Source organism: Mastigoproctus giganteus, chromosome 4, assembly GCF_048544385.1.
Source record: "Mastigoproctus giganteus isolate SK-2022 chromosome 4, ASM4854438v1, whole genome shotgun sequence".
Classification (NCBI taxonomy): Eukaryota; Metazoa; Arthropoda; class Arachnida; order Uropygi; family Thelyphonidae; genus Mastigoproctus; species Mastigoproctus giganteus.
This window is the reverse complement of record NC_143578.1, coordinates 11305481-11327669: the sequence shown is the minus strand read 5'-3', so window position 1 is coordinate 11327669 and position 22189 is coordinate 11305481. Positions and strand designations below refer to the sequence as shown.

Here is a 22189-nt window from a genome sequence, read left to right as displayed (position 1 = left end):
ATACCCTGGTCCTGTTCTCCATCTTGATGAGATGTTTGAACTAGTGTTCTGTTTCTGAGATTGTACCTGGGTGATCTGGTAGTAACTGAGTGACCTGTTATATTTCCAAACGTGGAGAGTTTATTCTCTTTCTCCTGGATCTCCATTTTTGTGGTGTTGTATTTGTTTTTAAGATTGATATTTTCTTGTATTTTGTCCTTGAAGGAATGGTGGAATTTCTGTTTGAAAACAATACAGTTTTTCAAGAATTCCTTATTTTTTACTTTTTATAGCATTGTTGTTGATGCTGTGGAAGAAGAAGTTGTTGATGCTGTGGAAGAAGCAACTTAGTCTTCACCATGGCTCTAGATAGTTATGACATTATATACATATCTACATTATAGTTTGGGAGGTGTGCTCAATTTACAAAATTTCAGAATTCCAATTTATCTATAAATATGTTGGCTAACAACAGAAACAAAAGATTGCCAATACCAAGATCTAAATTTTTTTGATATAGAACGAACCTCTGGAAGTAAATCTTCCCCGTAGGAAGATTTATGTAGGCCTAAAATGTCATTAATTGAGAAGGGTCCTGGATATTTCTACAGCAACATGTTCAAAGGGCAACTAGAGGGAGTAATACCCTTGATCTGATTATCAGCAGTGATTATTCATGCATTAAGAATTTGCAGATAAAGGAACTACTAGTTGACAGTGATAACAGTGTACTGATGTGGGATTAACTTAAAGATGTAACTACCATCAAGGGTAAAGGGAAGGATTTTTGTTTTCGTAAAGGTAACTACAGTGATCTCAGTCAGTTTTTAAATTCTGTACAGTGGGATCAACTGATGATGTTACCAATGGTACATTCTAAATGGGAAGCCTTCAGGGACTTAATCTTGGAGGCTACTACGGTTTTCATACCAACTAAGAAATACTGTTCAAAGTTCAGGCCTAAATGGATGTCGGATGAATTAATGAGGCTCATGGCAGAGAAGAAAAATGCATGGGATGCATATAAATTATCAGAAAATAGAAGCCTACGGCAGATATAAGCTGACAAAGGAGGTTAGGCAGGCAAAGGCAGATTACGAGAAATCTTTGGCAAAGGACGCAAGGAAAAACAGCAAACAGTTCTTTACTTATGTAAACTCTAGAAGGAAGGGGATCAATCAGATTGGTCCACTTAACTTAGATAGTTCGACTATTGATCCTACTCAAGTAGCTGATAAACTGAATGAGTATTTTGGATCTACATTCACACATGAGGAGTTATTCAAGGCAGGGAATGCCAGAAGTTTATCAAACTCTAACAGGGAGCCAAGTGATTTTGCAATAATTGAGAGCAAAGTGGAGGAGAAATTGTTGAAGTTAAACACAAAAGAGGCACCTGGGGCAGATGGAATCTATCCAGTTATAATGAAGGAGGCAGCAAGGGAAGTAAGCAAACTCTTAGCCATAATTATGAGAGCATGCTTAGAGTCAGGGGAGGTTCCCATGGAAGTAAGCAAACTCTTAGCCATAAATATGAGAGCATGCTTAGAGTCAGGGGAAGTCCCCATGGACTGGAGATGTGCAAATGTATCCTCAATTCACAAAGAGGATTCAAAGGGCGACACAAATAATTATAGACTTGTTAGTTTAACTTCTGTTCCAGGGAAAATAATGGAGTCACTGGTTAAAGAGGTGATACAGAATCACCTAGACAAGACAGCAAGGCGCAATATAGCCGAAGCTGCTCTTGCTCCATTAAACCCCAAACAACAACAAGACAGCAGTAATAATTCAGACACAGCATGGGTTTGTTAAGGGGAAGTCTTGTCTGACGTTTGATTGGTTACTACAATGTGGTCACAAAGGAACTGGGTGCAAAAAATAATTTTGTTATCATATACTTGGATTTCAGGAAAGCTTTTGATACTGTTGCAAATGGAAGACTGCTGTACAAATTGGAGAGGTATGGCATTAAGGGTAAGTTGCTACAATGGATAAAGAGGTGGTTAAGTGGGAGAAGACAGAGTGATAATCAATGGAAATTGGTCTTTGTGGACAAATGTTATTAGTGGAGTTCCCCAGGGTTTGGTGCTGGGCCCATTTGTTGTTTTGTGTATTCATCAATGATATTGATGAATGTATATCAGGCTTAATGTCCAGATTTGCAGATGATACAAAGGTTGGCAGGGTTGTTAACGAAAATAAAGACGTATGCTACTCCAACTGGATCTAGATAATTTGGGCAACTGGGCTGAGAAGTGGCAGCTGAAGTTTAGCATTGACAAATGCAAGGTACTGCATATGGGTAGTAATAACCCAAGAGAAACGTACCAACTGTGTGGTACCACACTCAGGAAAGTGGAAATTGAAAAAGACATGGGGGTAATTGTGCAGTGAGATATGAAGTTTGCTGACCAGTGCAGATGGGCTGCCAGAGCAGATCATGGAATTTTGTCACTGATATATAGAAATTTTGCTAGCAGAGACAAGGAGGTGATTATCCCTTTGTATATGGCAATGGTCAGGCCACACACCTTGAGTACTGTAACAGGCCTGGAGGCCTCGTTTTAGGAAGGATGTAGATTTGCTAGAACAAGTACAGAGAAGGGCAACAAGATTGGTGAGGGTAACAAAGGGAAGAAAGGCTTAAGTTCTGCAAGTTGCAGCATATAGAGACTGGGTGCCTTCCAGGTGATCTGATTGAGGTGTATAAGGCCTTGAATAGTTTGAGCAGGCTCAATGCTGACGAGAATCTTCCGCTTACTCAGATTAAGAACCTGAGGTTATATAGATTCAAATTGAGGAAAGACAGCTGTAGAATAGATGTGCGAAGTTTGTCTTTAGTCAGCAGGTAGTTGATTGCTGGAACAGACTTCCATCTATTGTTGTGGAAGTTGATAACTTAAATAAATTTAAGGTTGAACTAGACAAACGTTTGGAGTGACCAGATGGGTGAAATGGGAAGGGTTTTTTTTTTTTTTTGGCTGATGCTGTAGAAGCTTGGTTTCCTGCATCATATGCCTCAACTAATGCTAAACTGTATTCAAATTATATCTAAAATGTAATCGAATTCTACTTAATACTTCATAAATTTTAAATTTAAGTTCAAACTTTACATGGAGTTAAGTGTCCATTACATCAGATTGTTCTAAGTAATAATTATGTAGACTTGAATTCCCCAATACCATGTATGTCTTTAACACAACATTTAAACTGTATTGTTCTTTTTTGCCATTATAGTTGCTATCATAGATGTAAAACATGGAGCATGAAGATGTAAATATTACCACATTGGTTTACCAAGTACAGCATGCACTGAAGAAAAATATAGAGAATAGTGAAAAGTGGGAAGCTTTAAGAAATCTATACAGTGTCATTTCTGAAAACCAGACAGGAAAGATCATTGGAACGAATGAATATTTTAAATATAGCTCAAATTTACTAACTTTATTGATAAATTCATTGACACCAACAACATTTCAAGAGAAGTGGCAAGAAAATATATTTGATAATTTCTTCCTGCATACTATTCAATATGATGCCCTCTTAGTTTTGATGAATGCATTTGAGCAAACAAGGTAATTTTCTTTCTGTATATAATTAATGTAATGTTAACTGCAGCTCTATTGTGATGTGTCATCTCACTAGTGTACTAATCTGCATTCTCGTGTTTTCTTCTGTCTGTCCAGCAGATAGTAATGGTGTTTAGTGTTATTACTAGAATAGTCAGATCATGCAAGAAAGTGGACTTATATCTACCCTAAAATACTTTATACTTTTTTTACATTTTATACATTTATACTTTTACTATTACCAAAATATGGTTCTTAAATTCTCCCTTTAACCTTCTTCATATGTTATATATGTTCTCATAAAGTTTACCAAAGGTAAACTTTATGAGAACATATAGTTTACCAAAGGTAAACTTTATGTAATTCATTTTTCTGTTACCCTCTGAAATTTTATATGTGTCCCTTGTTTTCTAACTCTCTTATCAATAACATATGCCACTTCATCTATTTTACTCATCCCCTTTAGTATTAGCAGTAGTATCAGCAAAATGATACCAGGAAGCAAGCTTATATAGTACCAACTACAAACAACAAAAAAAAAAAAAATGTAAATTAAATAAATTTAAAAAATAAAATAAAGAAGCCAACATCACCAAGCATTTTCTCAATCTTGTAAATTCAGATAACCTTACAACCTTCACAAGAATAGATAGGGATTTATTCCAAATGTTAATCACCCTTTGACTAAAGGAAAATTTTCAGTCATCCAGTCAACAGGTATCCCCTTCCTCGATTTTAATTTGCTCCCTTTTGTATGTCACTTTAGTTGTAACTAAGCATAAAATTTCCCTTGGCATTTAGTTTACTCAAACCTATGTGCAATATGCTTTTATGTTATGCTTTTAGAAAGTGCACATAGACAGTTGGTGCCATACTGATTACTTCTTTGAGTATTGATTGTTTACTTTATTCTGTTTTTCTTTACTTTACTTCAATCTTGTTCAGGGAAATAATCATACTAATCAAAGAAGCCACTAGGCTTTCATACCAACTAAGAAATACTGTTCAAGGCTTAGTCCTAAATGGATGTCAAGTGAACTAATGCAACTCATTTGCAGAGAAGAAAAATGCATGGGATTCATATAAATTATAAGGTGATACAAAAGCCTATAGCAGATATAAACTAGTCTGCAATCAAGTCACTAAGGATGTTAGGCAAGCTGAGGCAGATTATGAGAAATCTTGGCAAAGGATACAAAGTCAAATTACGTTGGTCCTCTTGATATCGATGGTTCAACTGTTATGATCCTGCTCAAGTCATTGACAAACTGAATAGGTATTTTTAATTTACATTCACATGAGAAATTCTTTAGGGAAGTGGATGCCAGAAGTTTATCAAACTCTGACAGGAAGTTAAATTATTTTGTAATAATTGAGAAGAAAGTGGAAGAGAAATTGGTTGTTTCATTCACTTTCTCAAAATTCTTTTCTTTATACATATCCCAAAATCAATATTTAGCATTTTGTTTTTAGTTCTGAAACTATATATTTTGGTTTTTCAGAATTAAAAATGAGCTGATTTTTATGTAGCCAAATGTGCATTATGGAAAGCAAGGTGGAGATTTGAAGCTGGAGCTGGTTAGAATCTTTGTCTGTGAGAAGAATAGAAATATCATCAGCATACGTAACTACATAGGTAGATGGGAGAATACAGAGAAATTCACTTGGAGAAATGTCTGAATAAGACTGGTTTGTTTTTACAATAAATGGACATCAGTAAGGTAATCTTCAAGGAAAAGGTTAATTTTTCCTCTCAAGCCAAGGTTGTTGAGCTTGTTGAGGAACAGATTATGATTTTTGCAGTTGAAAGCCTTAGATAAGTCTAGGAATAGTGCTGTTGGTGGCCCTTTTCAAGACTGTCAGTGATCTTGGAGCAAAAGTCAGCAATTGTTAGCCCAGTGGATCTTTTTGAATGGTAGGTATACTGTTGATGAATGACCCATTTAGCTTTATGAGTCTGCCATGAAAAATTTTTTCAAATAGTTTTGTAAAAACTGAAATAGAGCTATTGGATGAAAGTTATTGACAGATCGTTATGTGCTTCCTTTGGAATGGGAACAATGACTGCTTTTTTAAAATAAGAGGGAAATTTACCAGATTGAAAGGAGAGATTAAATATATATTTAATATGTATCCCAATTCACAAAGGAGAAGGATAAAAGGGTGACATGAGTAATTACAGACCTGTTAGCTGAACTTCTGTTCCAGGGATGTCAGATTGTTTATTCTGATGAAGCTTCATGATCTGTGGTACAGTGAACCAGCATAATAGTGTGTATTGGTCCCATGATAATCCAAGCATTTATATAGAGGCCATTGAAATGGTTTACTATCAACATCCCTATATTATCATTATGATGCCAGAACTTGTCTTGGTAATCATTTCACAGACTAGTGGATAAGCAGACAAGGAAGTGTCCCCACCTTCACCTGATTTAGCCCCAATCAACTTCTATTTATGGGGCTGCTTGAAGGATAGTAGAAAAGCATGTATGGTATATAACTAGCTACACTTCAACATTTAAAGGATGAAATTAGACAATTGTGTGACGCTGTCCTCAGTTATATTGAAGAACACTTGTTATTCACATACAATAATAAGAGTTTCTGAAGTTTGTAAATTTATTATTTCCAAATATGTGCACACATCTTTTTGATGCACTGTATAACATATAAACTAAATTAGTTTTTGTATTAATTTTTTTATTCATTTTATTGTATTAAATAAATTCAAAAACACTGATTAAGTATAGTTTCAGTCTTCTTTTCTTCCTTCCTATTTAATATTTGTAGTAAAACTTCTGGAAAATCGGGAAAATTACTGAATGCGAAGATATTTAACCTGGGGCTTCCTAACTAGACACTTAGCTGCACTTTTTTCCTATTTTTTTTCAGTCCATCCTCTAAATTGGATAAGATTTTGGATTTATTAGAGAAGTTCTTATGTGGTGGCAGCCTTTATCTTTTGCTTGTAGATCAATGTAATCCTCATGCACCTGGAACTGTCAAAAAGGATGTTTACTGGGACAGTCTTATAACTGTCTTGGTATCATTACCTGAGAGGATTTCCAATAAACTACAGATGAAAACTCGGTGAGCATTTTGTTTTATGACCAAATGTAAATAGAATTTGAATTATAACCAAAAAACAGTATATTTATTTATTTTATTTATTTATTTTAATGTAATTTAACTATGAAGTTAAATTACATTAAAATAGCTATTTAAATCCATATAAATTAGAATTATAACATTATTCGCTGTTTCTTTCTATTTTACTATTATAATCTCTAGTAGTGACAATATTTTCATTAAAACAATTAAACTGAATTTTTTAAAAATTTAAATGATAATTATTTTTTCATATAATGAAAGAAAATGAGTACTATGTTCAAAACACAAAGTCTATTGCAGTCCTTTCCTTTTGAAAAGAAATTGTGGACTCCTTAGCCTTTTGCCACAGTGCATTGTTTTTTTTATGAATCAATTGTAGTGCCTCTCTCGCAAAACATTAAGGATGTGGTATACCCCTAGCTCCATAAATACTTGTGTTCACTTTAAATATATTTTTTTATTTTTCTAAACACCAATAACAAGTACAGGCACCCCCCGTATAACACAGTACTTCTATAACATGGTTTCGCTCTAACACGATTGATAAATTGCGGCAATCCTCACACAACATGGTACTTATATAACATGGTTTTGCTCTAACATGGTTAGAGAATTTCAGAAAACCTCGCATAACAGTGTATTTTTGAGTTTTTGTGTGGGAAAAACCCTGTTATTATGTTAGATGTAATTTTTCAACATTTCCATTCTTTTTGAATCCCCGCTGTTGACTCGCTAGTGAAAAAAAAAAAAAAAAATATTGGGAAATCCCCGTGTTACATTCTGTGCTATTGAACTTGTGGAAAAATCTAGATTTCAAAGTTTGATTTCAGGCCATCCAAAATATTTAAGTCATCCAAACGTTGAAGTTATGTTTCTACAACCACAGTTGTACTAGGTTAATATGACTTCTTTCATTCATCTATTAGATCAAGGCATTATATCCACCTTTAAAACTCATTACATCTGAAAATTGTTACAATGGATTTTGGAAAAAATTGATTCTGAATCTATTGAAGTAATGGAGGCATGAAAACACTTCTCAATTGTGGAATGTATCAGAATCATAGCTTTACTGCTCAAAGAAGTAAAACCGTTAATGTTAAATGCGTGTGGAAAAATGTATGGCCAGAGTCAGTTCATTCAGAAAATATGGTCAAACCAGCAGAAAACGGAATCGGTGCGATAGTAGAACTCACTACATTGGTAGGAGAGGAAGGTTTTGATGATATGACTTTGATGAAGGTTTTGATGATAGCATGGGTTTTTCTCCTGGAAACTCGGGTTTTTTCATCCAGCAAAACAGAAAATCAACCTCAGGACACATGCAATTTATAGACAATATACGCAGAGCAATATGGCCTTAGTTGCCGATGCTCCTAAAAAAATTTTAAAAAATGTATAATTACAGTCAGTCCTCATATAACACGTGTTTACACTACACGAATTCGATCATACACGATTTATAAACAGGGGAACGATATTGCACATTACACAAATCGAATTCGCTTATGCACGATTCGCCTTTGTGTTTACAAGAAATGGCAGTCGAACACGGAATCACCTCCAACTGAATGCAACACAATAGCAATGAAGAGAAGATTCTGAAAATGTATTTATATTTTTTATATCAGTGAAGTGGATACACATTTCACCATAATAACATAAAAACCCACACAATTGCAGCTATCAGTATTATCACAAATGCAATTAGATTGAGTTTGCTACCAGTTTATAACAGATTCCGCTAGCAGAAACACAACTGGATATTGTTTTTATTGTTTTATGGTAGTAACCCCCAGAAATGTGCTTTAGTAAAATATGGGCTTGTGAGGTGTTAATAGTGTGTCTCTGCCTTTATGGCAGAGGCACACTATTGTGTTGTTTATTCAGTTGCTACACACGTGCAGCTTTGTTTATGTGTATCAAGTATGCCTTCTCATTTTGTAATTGTGCTTTATTCCCTAAAACTCAGTAAAATACTTATAAGGTGTGAAAAGGAAGCATCCTAGTGAAGACACTACAGGTTCAGAGAGAAAAAGGAAAGCAATATCGATAGACAGAGGTGGACTGGGTCAAAAATTCTTACCCGGGAAAATGTGTAGCGGCCTCATACTAGCGTTTATGGCCAAAATCACATTTCTGGCCTCCGGTCCACCGGGGGTTTCCTGGTCAGTCCCCCTCTGTTATAGAAAAAATATGAAATTGTGAAATACTTTGAGCGAAATGAAAGAACATGTGATATTGCATGTGCTACAGGCCTAAATGAGGCAATGCCGAGAATTAGAAAGAATGCAGAGAAAATAAAAACAACTTTTATAGCAGGAACAACTCAAAGTGTAATAAAATCCATTAGATCAAGACACAAGAATTGGAAGAGATGGAACGACTGTCATCTGTTTGGTTAGAAAATCAAACAAAGAACATGTCTGCTTATGATAAAAGCATTAGCAATATTTTATTACATAATAGTCATAATAAAATACTTATGTATTTTATTACTATTATTTATTGTTTGGTAATGGTTTGGTTACAAATGTGTGTTCAATCTTGGGTGGTCAGCACCTAACCCTATTTTTCCAATAGGGCCTGTTATTTATATTGCATGATTTTTGCATTGCACGAGGGTTTTTAGGAACACAACTATCGTGCTATACGAGGACTGACTGTACTGAAAACATTCAAGAATTACTGGTAGAAAAAAGGCTGGCGAAGCAGATTTGGTGGAAATGGCATAGGAGTTAAACCAAATCAATTCAGAGGATGATAGCGCAGATGAAAATTCTAAACTTCCAAATTTTACACTAAAAAGCATATGGGAAGGCATAAAGTTAGTCGAGCAATTAGAATCTTATTTTTTGAATACAGATTCTTGAATGAAAGGAGCCCAAAGTTCAAAAGGGAGCTTCAAAAATTCTTAGTTCCATATGATGAAATTCTCAAAGATTTATCAAGCAAAAGCAAACAAAACCAGATTACTGATTTTTTTTAAAGAGAGTAGAAGATATACAAAATCTAGAATGGTGTATTTTTGTTAGCTTTTGGAACTTGCCCCCCTTTTTGTATTTTTTCTTAGTCCCATATAACATGGTTTCGCACAACACGACATTTTATAGGAACCTAAGTACCGTGTTATGCAAGGGTTACCTCTAGTGGAATGAGCAACCATTTTCAATTTTGTACAAAATATTCTTTTTGTTCTGTTCTTTTTTTTTTTTTTCATTCTTTTTGATCATCTAGTTCTGTATTGAATTAGATGACCTTACAGAAGGAAAATCAAGAATATCCTCAAGTTTCTAGTCTTGAATGGAGTACAGCCTTCAGATCTTTCCTGATTAGGCCTGGCAGCAGGATTCAATGCAGAATATATTTAATTGAAACATCACCAATGAGAGTTTAACTTATTTAATGCAATACTTTATAAACAGTAAAATTCACTTGATAACAACAACTCACATGGTTTAGTGTTATTTACATTTCAGATTAATTCATTGTAAAAAGCCATGTAACTTCTCTCAATACATTTGTTCCTTTGATTTTAGAAAGCAATATATTTTTAAAAGATGAATTACCACTAATTTTAGAAGTAATGTGCTAATATTTTTCATTTCCAGTGGCATATTCACTCCTAAATGCTATTTACCTTTAGTGTTTTCTTCAATTCTTAAGACTCTGGTTGAAGTGCATCAGAGGTTGATTGGAGAAAAGGATACTAATTTACAGTTTCTTAGCAAACTTTTTGGTCGCCTGTGCACAGTTGGACATGGAGGTCTGTATCTTTTATGTTTATTAAAATATTTTTTATAAAACAGTTGTAAAAGCAATTAAGTTACTTAATTAAATAACTTAATTGCAAATTAAGTTGATTACCATACAAGTACATTTCACTCTTATTGGAAAGTAGCATTTTGATAAAAGCTGAATGAATTCAAAAATATCAACTTTTTTGAATTTCCATTTTTAAGAGAAAAAGGGACCTTTAACTGTGTAATTTGCATATGTGTAGGGGGAGTAAACATTATTGTCTTAATCTGTTCCAGTTGAATAACTGTAATACTTCATGATATGATGGAAAACTGATTTATGTTATTTAGAAGTCACTCCAAACTTTCTGTTTGTTCCTACCTTTAGTGTTGGCTGGGAGTAAAGTGCTTTTAGTCAAGGGTTTGGCTGAAATCTTTATCTTTAATGTAAAGCTTAAGTTTTCCTAAAATAAAATAGATGTTGCTATATTGTGGAGTACTGTGGTTATTCAACTAATACTAGCTTTGCCTTCCATAAGCCCTAAAAATGCATCAGTAGTGCATGCTTGATCTTGTGACAAATTCAAGGTACACATAGAATATGATAATGATTATACCACATGATAAATATCAGGAAAAGCATTTTCTGATGGTACATACAGCCGCAAGAATGATGTACCAAACAGGATTGATGCCCCTGTTCTTGCAGTAAAATGATTATATATACAATATTAAATAATACTAAATAAATATTTCAATTATTATTATTAGTTAAGAAATGGAGGAATTACTTCTATGATGTCTTGTAGAACACTTCAGTGCTGATACTTTTCGTTGTTGGATAACTATACAAATAGTTTACATGTATACCACACCTTCATAGACAAAATCAATGATCCAATGCACCCTGGAATCAGAGACTCACAGACCCAAGCCTGACCGCAAAATACATCAAATCACCAAACCTTAAACTTTGAGTGAGAGAATACAACACGTCCTATTTTAAAAACAATTTGCTTTGAAATCAAATAAATAACGAATCCATACTTTTAACACTTTAAAAACTATAATTAAAACAATTATATTAAACACATATAGTTGTTAAAATGTTAAAAGTATGGATTCATTATTTATTTGTTTTTTAAGCATTTAAATTGTTTTTAAAATAAGGATGTATTGTATTCTCTCAATCAAAGATTAGGGTTGGCAATTCAATGCATTTTGGGATCCACAAGCCTCCGATTCCGGGGTGCATTGGATCATTCATTTTGTCTACGAGGGTGTGGAATACATGTAAACTATTTATATTGTTATCCAACAATGGAGAGTATCAGCACTGAAGTGTTCTACAAGACATCATAGAGGTAATTCCTCCATTTCCTAACTAATTGATGTAGAATGTATTGAGCCTTTGCTGCTCGGTTATCTATTAATTACAGATGTCTCAGACAGTTTTTAAATTCTGTACAGTGGGATCAACTGATGATGTTACCAATGTTGAATTCTAAATAGCCTTTTCATTCCAACTAAGAAATACTGTTCAAGGTTTAGGCCTAATTGGACGTCAGATGAATTAATGAGGCTCGTGGTAGAGAAGAATGTATGGGATGCATATAAAGTATCAGGTGACACAGAAGCCTATGGCAGGTATAAACTAGTCTGTAATCAAGTCACAAAGGAGGTTAGGCAGGCAAAGGCAGATTACAAGAAATCTTTGGCAAAGGTTGCAAAGAAAAACAGCAAAGAGTTCTTTACTTATGTAAACTCTAGAAGGAAAGGAATGAATCAGATTTGACCACTTAACATAGATGGGTTGACTATTGATGATCATGCTCTGGTAGCTGATAAACTGATTGAGAATTTCGCATCTACATTCGCACATGAGGAGTCATTCAATGAGGAGAGTGCCAGAAGTTTATCATATACGAGGGAGCTAAGTGATTTTTATAATAACTGAGAGGGAGCTAATTGATTTTGTAATAACTGAGAGCTAAGTGGAGGAGAAATTGTTGAAGTTAAACATAAGGAAGACACCTGGGGGTGGATGGGATCTATCCAGTTATATTAAAGGAGGCAGCAAAGGAAGTAAGATAACCCTTAGCCATAATTATGAGAGCTTCCTTAGAGTCAGGGGAGGTCCCCATAGACTGGAGGTGTGCAAATGTATCACCAATTCCCAAAGGAGGTTCAAAAGGTAACACAAGTAACTATAGACCTGTTAGTTTAACTTGTGTTCCTGGGAAAATAATGGAGTCACTGGTTAAAGAAGCACTGCAGGATCATATAGACAAGACTGCAGTAATAGTTAAGACACAGCATGGGTTTGTTAAAGGGAGGTCTTGTCTGACCAATTTGATTGGATACTATGATGTGGTCACAAAGGAACTGAATGCCAAAAATAATTTTGATATCATATACTTGGATTTCAGGAAAGCTTTTGATACTGATGCACATGGAAGACTACTGTACAAATTGGAGAGGTATGGCATTAAGGGTAAGTTGCTACAATGGATAAAGGGATGGTTGAGTGAGAGATGACAGAGTGGTAATCAATGGACAATGCTCTTCGTGGACAAATGTTATTAGTGGAGTTCCCAAGGGTTCGGTGTTGGGCCCATCGTTGTTTTGTATATTTATCAATGATATTGATGAAGGTATATCAGGTGTAATGTCCAAGTTTTCAGATGATACAAAGGTTGGCAAGGTTGTTAACAACAGTAAAGACAGTATGCTACTCCAACTGGATCTAGATAAGTTGGGAAAATGGGCTGAGAAGTGGCAACTGAAGTTTAACATTGACAAATGCAAAGTACTGCATATGGGTAGCAATAACTGAAGAGAAACGTACCAACTGTGTGGTACTACACTCAGGGAGGTGGAAAGTGAAAAAGACCTGAGGGTAATTGTGCAGTCAAATATGAAGTTTGCTGAGCAGTGCAGACGGGCTGCCAAATTGTGCAGATTGTCATGGAGTCTTGTCAATGATATCTAGTAATTTGCTAGCAGGGACAGGGAGGTGATTATCCCATTATATATAAGGCAATGGTCAGGCCACACCTAAAGTACTGTGTACAGGTCTGGAGGCCTCATTTTAGGAAGGATGTAGATTTGATAGAACTAGTACAAAGAAGGGCAACAAGATTGGTGAGGGTAACAAAGAGGTGCTCTTACCAAGAAAGGCTTAAGTTCTGCAAATTGCAGTGTCTGGAGAGTAGGCACCTGCGAGGTGATCTGATTGAGGTGTATAATGCCTTGAATGGGTTGAGCAAGCTGAATGCTGATGGGATTCTTCCTCTTGCTCATACTAAGATACTGAGGGGGCACAGTTTCAAATTGAGGAAAGATAGTTGTAGAATAGAGGCATGCAAATTTGCCTTTAGCCAGCAGGTAGTTGATTGGTGGAACAGGCTTCCATCTTTTGATGTGGAAACTAATAGCCTAAATAAATTTAAGGTTGAGCTGGACAGGACTGGCATTTGGAAAGAATGGAGGGGTGAAATGGTTAAAGTTTTTTTTTTTTTTTTTTTTTGGCTGATGCTGCATAAGCTTGCTTTTTTGTATCAGATGCCTCTTCTAATGCTAATTAAATATCTTTATTTTCATGCCCTTGGTCTCATGAAAGTTCATACCAACTCTGATACCTGATATTAGAAAATTAACAAGAAAATAAAGAAAATATCATAGTAATGGTATTAATTTTGCAAAACAAAATTTTATTGTACTGTACTATATTTAAATGTGTATAAAGTGTAGCTTAATATGTGAATGAAAATATTTTATTCCCATTCATTTTAGTTTCAAAAGGTAATGCATAGTGAGATGTTGAAGTTTAAAAAACAAGGTCATGAGCTTTGGCTTTAATTTCATAAATTGGTTTTGTCAAAAACTCCGTTCATAAGAATTAAAAATCATATCAGGAGATTGTTATAATTAATTCCTACATAATTAATGATTTTTCACAAAATCATTATCTCTCCCAGACAGTTTATAACATTCTTAAAGGGTCTATTCCTCCCCTCCCCATCAGTTCATAGACAACCCTCACAGGTAACACAGAGACTGTATCCCAGAGGTAAAGATTTATGCTGTGGAATAGGTGTATTCAAATTCCATCAAAATAGGAAAAATTTTTATGAACTTTCTTTTTCCTTCTTCCTCATACCCTGGCCAAGTGTTGCACAATTCTCCATAGAACCCTGTGTGCCGACTAGGCTAGCCAGTTGGGTAAAGTGCCTGCCTGCCTGGCAACCCAAAGGTCGTGAGTTCGAATCTTGCCTCGGGCTTGGATTAGAGTAAAATGCAAAAAACTTTGGGAGGTGCATTATGGCCACAGAAGCCGATGCACCAACAACTAAAAAAAAAAAAAAAAAAAAAAAGAGCCCTGTGTTTTTATTCAAAATAACAGGCAAAATACATTGCTGAACATGTACGCAATTTACATTCAGAGTACACTGGTACTTCTTAGCCTTAGTTGCTATGGTGAAAAAAATAATGATAATTCACAGAAAAGTCATAAATGAAATAGTCATTGGATTTCGAGCTTAATAAATCGTGCAGAGAGTCTCTGTTTTTGTGAAACAAACATCGTATTGTAACTACAGAAAGCCAAGAACCCGTATGGTGGCTGGTAATAGTCATTTTTTGGAATGATTTTTTTTTTGAGCAAATTCAAGCAGTATTATTGAAATTATTTTTTTTCTAAATCAACAATAATGTAAATAGTAAATAATTACACTGATTTGCATTCATTTTTATAAAATAATTTTAAACAGAACTATAATTCTGACTCTTAATGTCAAAAAGAAATTGCCTTTTATTTTTTTTCCCATAGATGCTGTCATGGAGTACTACACTTCATATTTTATTACTCAAACTTCAAAAGATTTCATTTGGAGAAGGATCTGTCAACGATTAATTCTGGGTGTTCCAGCAAGCAGTTTGGAAGCTACAATAACGCCTTTGTTATTAAGAATACCATGGTATGTTAAAATTTTTCTTTTATTTATATTTTTTGTTGTGTCTGTTTCACTTTTTCATATGTACATAAATTGATTTAATTTATTTCTTGTAACTATTTAAAAATCAAACAATGAAACAGAATTGTCAGTTGCAGGGGTATATTTCAGGGCAGTAGTTGGGATCAAATCATGTGTGGTTTAATAAAATTCCAGCTTCACACTACTCAAAGAAGAATACTCAGTCATTCTCACCCCACCTAATCTTTTGACAATAACCCTTCCACTATTCCCACGATTAATGTCATTGTGTATAGTAATTTCAGCATATGTAGATTCTATAAGGAGGTCTGTACCACTAGAAAAGAGCTTTTCAACACTAGAATTGAGTTTTCATGGTTTGGTGTTAAAACCCAAACTTGTCCCTGGTCACCATGTGCTGCCTGGCTATTTCAATACCACTACCTAGTGAAATTGCACAGTTTGAACAAATATAATAGCTGCTTTACTTAGACAGTTTGTCTGCATTTAGCTACAGGTAAATCAGAGAAATAAGAATGTGCCTAAAATATTAGTAATTAGTAGTGGCATATGATGCAAGAAAGCAAGCAAGCTTATACAGCATCATCAAAAAAAAAAAACACACTTCCCATTTCACCTACCTGTTTCCTCCAAAAGGTTGTTCTTTCTAGAATTTATTTAAGTTGTCAACTTCCATATTGACAGATGGAAGTTTGTCCTAGCAATGAACCAATCACTGGTTAAAGTCAAATTTCTGCACATCTATTCTGCAACTGTCTTTCCTCAATTTGAATTTATGCTCCATCAAGTGCATAATCTAAGCAAAAGGAAGAATCCCATCAGCTCTGAGCTTGCTTAAACTATTCAAAGCCTTAAACACCTCAATCAGATCACCTCGCAGGTTCCTACTCTTCAGATATTGCAATTTGCAGAACTGAAACCTTTCTTGGTAAGAGTACCTTTTTGTTCCCCCTCACCAATCTTGTTGCCCTTCTCTGTACTCATTCCAGCCGCTCTACATCCTTCCTAAAATGAGGCCTCCAGACCTGTATGCAGTCATAATATTTCCTTAGTTAGTAGTAGAGGCATATGATGCAAGAAAGCAAGCTTATGCAGCAGCAGCATCAACCAAAGAAGGAAAAAAAACAACTTCCCATTTCACCTATTTATTTGCTCAAAAGTTTGTCCAGTACCCAAGGTGTGGCCTGACTATTGCCTTATACCACCACCTCCTTATTTCTGCTAGCAAAACTCCTGAAAATTTCTGTATATCATTAACAAAACCCCATGAGCTGTCCTGACAACCTATCTGCACTGCTCAGAGACCTTCATATCTCACTGCACAATTACCTCATGTTGTTTTCAATCTCCACTATCCTGAGTACCACACAGCTGATACATTACTCTGGGGTTACTGCTACCCATATGCTTCAGTTTCAAACCAGTCTCAAACTAAATTTCAAATTTGGTTTGAGACTGGTTTCAGTTTTGTTTCTATTTCTGAGCAATCAGGAATAAAAATCAAATTGAAACTATTTTAAAAACAAAGTTATGTTTAAATACTTAATATATTTTATAGAATGATAATATATAAAATCACCAGCTCAGTTGTTGTTGTTGTTTTGGTTTTTAGGAGCATTAGTAACTAAAGCCATATTGCTCCGGGGATATTCGGTGGTCATTCCATGACCTTTCCGCATCCTCCGTATTTGGTGGTCATGGGCTCGAACCCCGGTCTAATCAAGAAGCGTGTGCTATGCACTGCTGCTCTTGCCCACCTGGCTACAGAGGCGCCTACCAGCTCAGTGATGATTTATTTAATTATGTTGTCTTAAAGTCAGTGAAATTCTACAAGATCTAAGGATCTTCAGAAGGAGAAAAAAAAGAAAGTTGTAATCTTGAATATTGATAGCTGCCTTGGTTTTTTTTTTTTTTTTAGGATTTTATAGACTATAAATGTATATATCATAATTTTGAAAACCAAATTGAGAAAAAGTATTTTAACTAGCTTATATTGCTAAATGAGAAAAATATTGTAAATAATAATAATAAAAAAAGAAAATCAGTTGAATTTTATCTTGCTTACAAAAAACACATCAATCCTTTATTTATTTTTTATAAAAAAAATCTGAAAAAAGTAGAACAGATATTGCTACTTAACATTTTTGTTAATCCCCCCCCCATACAGACGTGTACTTATATAGTACATGTCTGTAACATATCATAACATTTTTTATCTCCTGACTGCTTTTCCTCTTTTCCTTCTATAAAATAACATAAATGGCCCTAACAAAATTCAAATTACATTATACAATTTGTCATAAAATGAGGGCCATTGGTGCAATATCAAGGCAGCTTTTTAGGAGCATATCAGAAGCAAATAAAAATAATGAATGAAACATTTGCATATAACTCATAATTTTATGAATGGCTGGAACAGGGGAGAGCCATATTTGAATTTTTTAGAAACTGAAATTGATTCTAGCTTAGTATTAAATGTCATATCTGCCTGTTAATGTAAGAAGTGCATTAACATCTCTTAATTTAAAATAAACAGTGCATATGACTGTTTGTGATACTAAGACACTCACAAAAGTGGAACCTTTACAAACCTTGATATGTTTATACGAACTAGTAATACATTAAACCATATTAAAAGCTATTAGGAAAATAATTACATAAACATGCCTAGTGCCAACCTATCAAAAATAATTAATATTAAGATGTAAAATTTTTTTAAGTTAGCAAATATTGTGATCAAAACTGTAGGAGTTACGCATAATGGTAGCCGGGAAGCAGGGAAGATGTATACAGTAAACCCCCGCTATTCGCGGTTTCGCGTATTCGCGATCGCCGATGTAATATAAAATGAAACCTAAAAAATGTGAATTTTAAAGCGCCGTGAATATTTCCCCCCATAAAAAAACATGGGCATGGCTAAAATTATCTTTCCCGGTAAAAACAGCGCTCAGTGGGTGGGGGGAGAGGAGTGACAAAATCGCGAGCGTGGATGTTTCTCGCTAATCCTTGTTCAGTATGTGTTATGCGCTTGTCATGGAAGGTTTCGTCGTTTGCTTTTAATTTATATGCTTATAAATTGAATAAATTTATCAATTTATAAATTGATTTCCTTACAAAAATGATAAATCTACTGTTTTGCAGTGTAAAACGGACTTTTTCGAGTGTGTTAACGGACGAAAGTGACTTTACTGTGGACAAGTTCTTTCTAATCACTACAAAAATATGGCTACGAATAACAAGAGAAATGTGAAAATATCAAAGAAGGTGATGACATTAGCGAATAAAATTGAGTTATTAGATAAAATTTCTAATGGCAAAAGTGTCTCCTCAGTGGCAAAACATTATAAAATCAATGAGTCAACGGTACGATCAATCAAGAAATCGGGAGGAAAAATCCGCCGTAGTGTCCGTGAAAACGCGCTAATTGCTTCAAAAATTTGCTCTGTAACTCGTGATGTTAAATTAGAAAAAATAGAAAAAGCTTTAAACATGTGGATAGAAGACCGAACTCAAAATAAAATTCCGTTAAGTTCACTCATCATTCGTGAAAACGCAAAACTCCTTTATCAACAACTTTAGCGAAACTGGCGATAGCACTGGCGGGATAAGTTTATTTGCTAGCAAAGGCATATTACATTTAATATTAAATTGTATCTTATTTTCATTTCGATGCCATATGCTTGCATTTCACTATGTACATAGTCATATTATGAAGGTACATATAATACATACATAGACAAAATTTTAGACTAGTTTTTCTTATATATTTCATACTTTGGAACGGAACCCCTTTATTACTATGGGAGCCATAACTCAGTATTCGCGTTTTCGGTATTCGCGGCATTTCTCAGGAACGTAACCCCCGCGAATAGCGGGGGTTTGCTGTATTGTGCTACCAAGCAATCTGTAAGCCACACCTACCTCTCAGCAAGCTTTCTACCATGCTACATAACTTATTTTGTATACTTCTTTGCTTATATTTTCATTTTGTGAGCTTTATTACTTTTAATATACTAAAGAAATAAAGAATGATGGCATATTTATACCTTGCCTACTGCCATTATTTCTATAACTCTTACACTTTTAATTAGGCTTTTATTAACTTAACTGTTTAAATCTTGATATTTATTTTTGACATATCGATGCTAGGGATGTTAATGTAATTATTTTTTCTAACAGTTCCTAATATTTTTTAATGTTTTATTTTACACTGACACATTGAGCCACCTCAAATTAAATCAATTAATATATTTCCAGCTTTAATCTTTAATCAATATGTATGTATTGTATAGCATAGGAGGTGGGAGAAGGATATTTTTTAGAAAGAGATGTGATATTTTATATTCCATGTATTTTTATATACCCTTTCTCCCATCACTAACCCTATTAACAGTGAGATATTTTTATGTTATATTTTGGTTTTCATATATTGATAATTAGAAACAATTTCGCTGCTACACCCAGTGTTTATTTTAATTTCTAGGTATGGACATGTTGAATGGTTAATAGGTGATGCTGTACTCGGGAATCAGAAACTAAACTTTCTCATAACTACTAAATTATTGTTGTTTCGGTATTTTACCAAAGTAAGTGCTGTTGATATTTCTATATTCCATGTTTTATCATCTCAGTAGATATTATTATGAATTTTTAACTCTGAAATAATGAAAAGCACAAAGGCTACCTTGTCCTTAGGGAGAGGGTATTAAAAAAAGAGGAGTAGAAATATATTTATTTTTTTATTTATTTATTTCTCTCTCTCTCAGGCTTTCAAAGTTTAAAAACATTGTAGATAGGTAAGAGCTATACTTTCAGTATTCACTAGTACCCCAGTAATCATTATTTCAACTTGGTAAAAAAGCTTTAATTGTCTTATCATTTTAAATTATATAGATAGGGTAGCTAACATCATACAGCTTCATTCTCATGGATTTGTGAGGGATTGTTATTAGAAACTATCTGCTGCCTAACGAGACACCAGTACATCTCAAAACACGTCGCTGCAGATGAATAAATGTCACACTACCCTTTTGGAGTTTACATTTGTTTAAAGGTAATACAATACCACAGAAACTTGTGGAAACATTTAAAGCAGCTATTTAAACAATATATGGATTGCCAAGAATAAGGGCGCCTCTGTGGGCAGGAGCACTAGGGCGTAGCACACGTTTCTTGATTAGACTGGGGTTCGAGCCCGTGCCCACCAAATACGGAGGATGCGGAAAGGTCAGGGAATGACCACCGAATATCCCTGGAGCAATATGGCCGTAGTTGCTAATGCTCCTAAAAACCAAATAACAACAACAGTCAAGAATAAGTGGAAAGAATTTTGCTTTTCCAAAGGTGAGAAAATGGTCTTAGACAATTTTTAAATTCTTTTAAGTAGAACTAACTAATGTTTAGCATTAGCATTAGTAGAGGCATTTGATGCAAGAAAGCAAGCTTATGCAGCATCAGCCAAAAAAAAAAAAAAAAAAAAAACCCACTTCCACTTCACCCCTCTGTTCGTTCAAAATACCTGTCCAGCTGAGCCTTAAACTTATTTAGGCTATCAACCTCCACTACAAGGGATGGACGTCTGTTCCACCAACCAACCACCCGCTGGCTAAAGGCAAATTTTCGCATGTCTATCCTACATCTGTCTTTCCTCAATTTGAATTTATGCCCTCTCAGGTGATTATTCTGAGCTAGAGGAAGAATCCCATCAGCATTGAGCATGCTCAAACCATTGAAGGCTTTATACACCTCTATCAGATCACCTCGCTGGTGCCTAGTCTCCAGACACTGTAATTTGCAAAACTTAAGCCTTTCTTCGTAAGAGCACCCCTTTGTTCCATTCACTAATCTTGTTGCCCTTCTCTGTACTCGTTCCAGCAGCTCTACATCCTTCTTGAAATGAGGCCTCCAGACCTGTATACAGTATTCTAGGTGTGGCCTGACCATTGCCTTATACAAGGGAATAATCACCTCCTTATCCCTGCTGGAAAAATTCCTGTATATCATTGACAATACTCCATGAGCTACTCTTGCAGCCCGTCTGCACTGCTCAGAGAACTTCATATCTGCCTGCACAACCACCCCCAAGTCCCTTTCATTCTCTACCACTGTCAGTGTAGTACCACAGAGTTGATACGTTGCTTTGGGTTTGCTGTTTCCCATGTGTAGTACTTTTCATTTGTCAATGTTAAACTTCATTTGCCACCTCTCAGCCCATCTGCTCAACCTTTCCAGATCCTGTCGCAGCAGCATAGTGTCAGTAGTGTCCTTGACAATCCTGCCAACCTTTGTATCGTCTGCAAACTTGGACATTAAGCTTGATATACCATCATCAGTATCATTTATAAATACAGAAAACAATAATGGACCCAACACTGAGCCCTGAGGGACTCCACTAATAACATTAGTCCACGATGAGCAGTGTCCATTGATTACCACTCTCTGTCTTCTCCCCCTCAACCACCCCTTTATCCATAGCAGCAATTTGCCTCCAATGTCACACTGCTCCAATTTGTGTAGCAGTCTTCCATGTGCAACAGTATCAAAAGCCTTTCTAAGATCCAAGTACAGTGGATTCCGGTTATTTGGGCCACCGGTTAATCGGGGCAGCCGTTTATTTGGGGCAAATCTTAAAAAACAGAAACCAATCGAGAAAATAGCCAGGGTTTACTTCGCTTAATTGGGACAAAATGCCGTTTAATCGGGGCAGGAGACCACAGCACTGGAGATTACCCTACGATTGTCTCCGACCGTACCACGTAGTTCGGTCGGATTTCTGGAGGTCACAACC

The 22189-nt window shown here is 35.1% G+C and overlaps 1 protein-coding gene across 1 annotated transcript in view; it reads left to right on the top strand.

Annotated features, from left to right (window-relative positions):
* Positions 1–22189, top strand: part of LOC150086403 (telomere length regulation protein TEL2 homolog) — an 81648-nt gene that overhangs the window by 5788 nt on the left and 53671 nt on the right. The window contains exons 2-6 of the mRNA XM_090371301.1: positions 3220–3557; positions 6447–6644; positions 10277–10431; positions 15237–15384; positions 19886–19988. Of these exons, the coding sequence (XP_090227427.1) occupies positions 3241–3557; positions 6447–6644; positions 10277–10431; positions 15237–15384; positions 19886–19988 (921 nt within the window). The 5' untranslated portion in view covers positions 3220–3240. The remainder of the gene's footprint in view (positions 1–3219; positions 3558–6446; positions 6645–10276; positions 10432–15236; positions 15385–19885; positions 19989–22189) is intronic.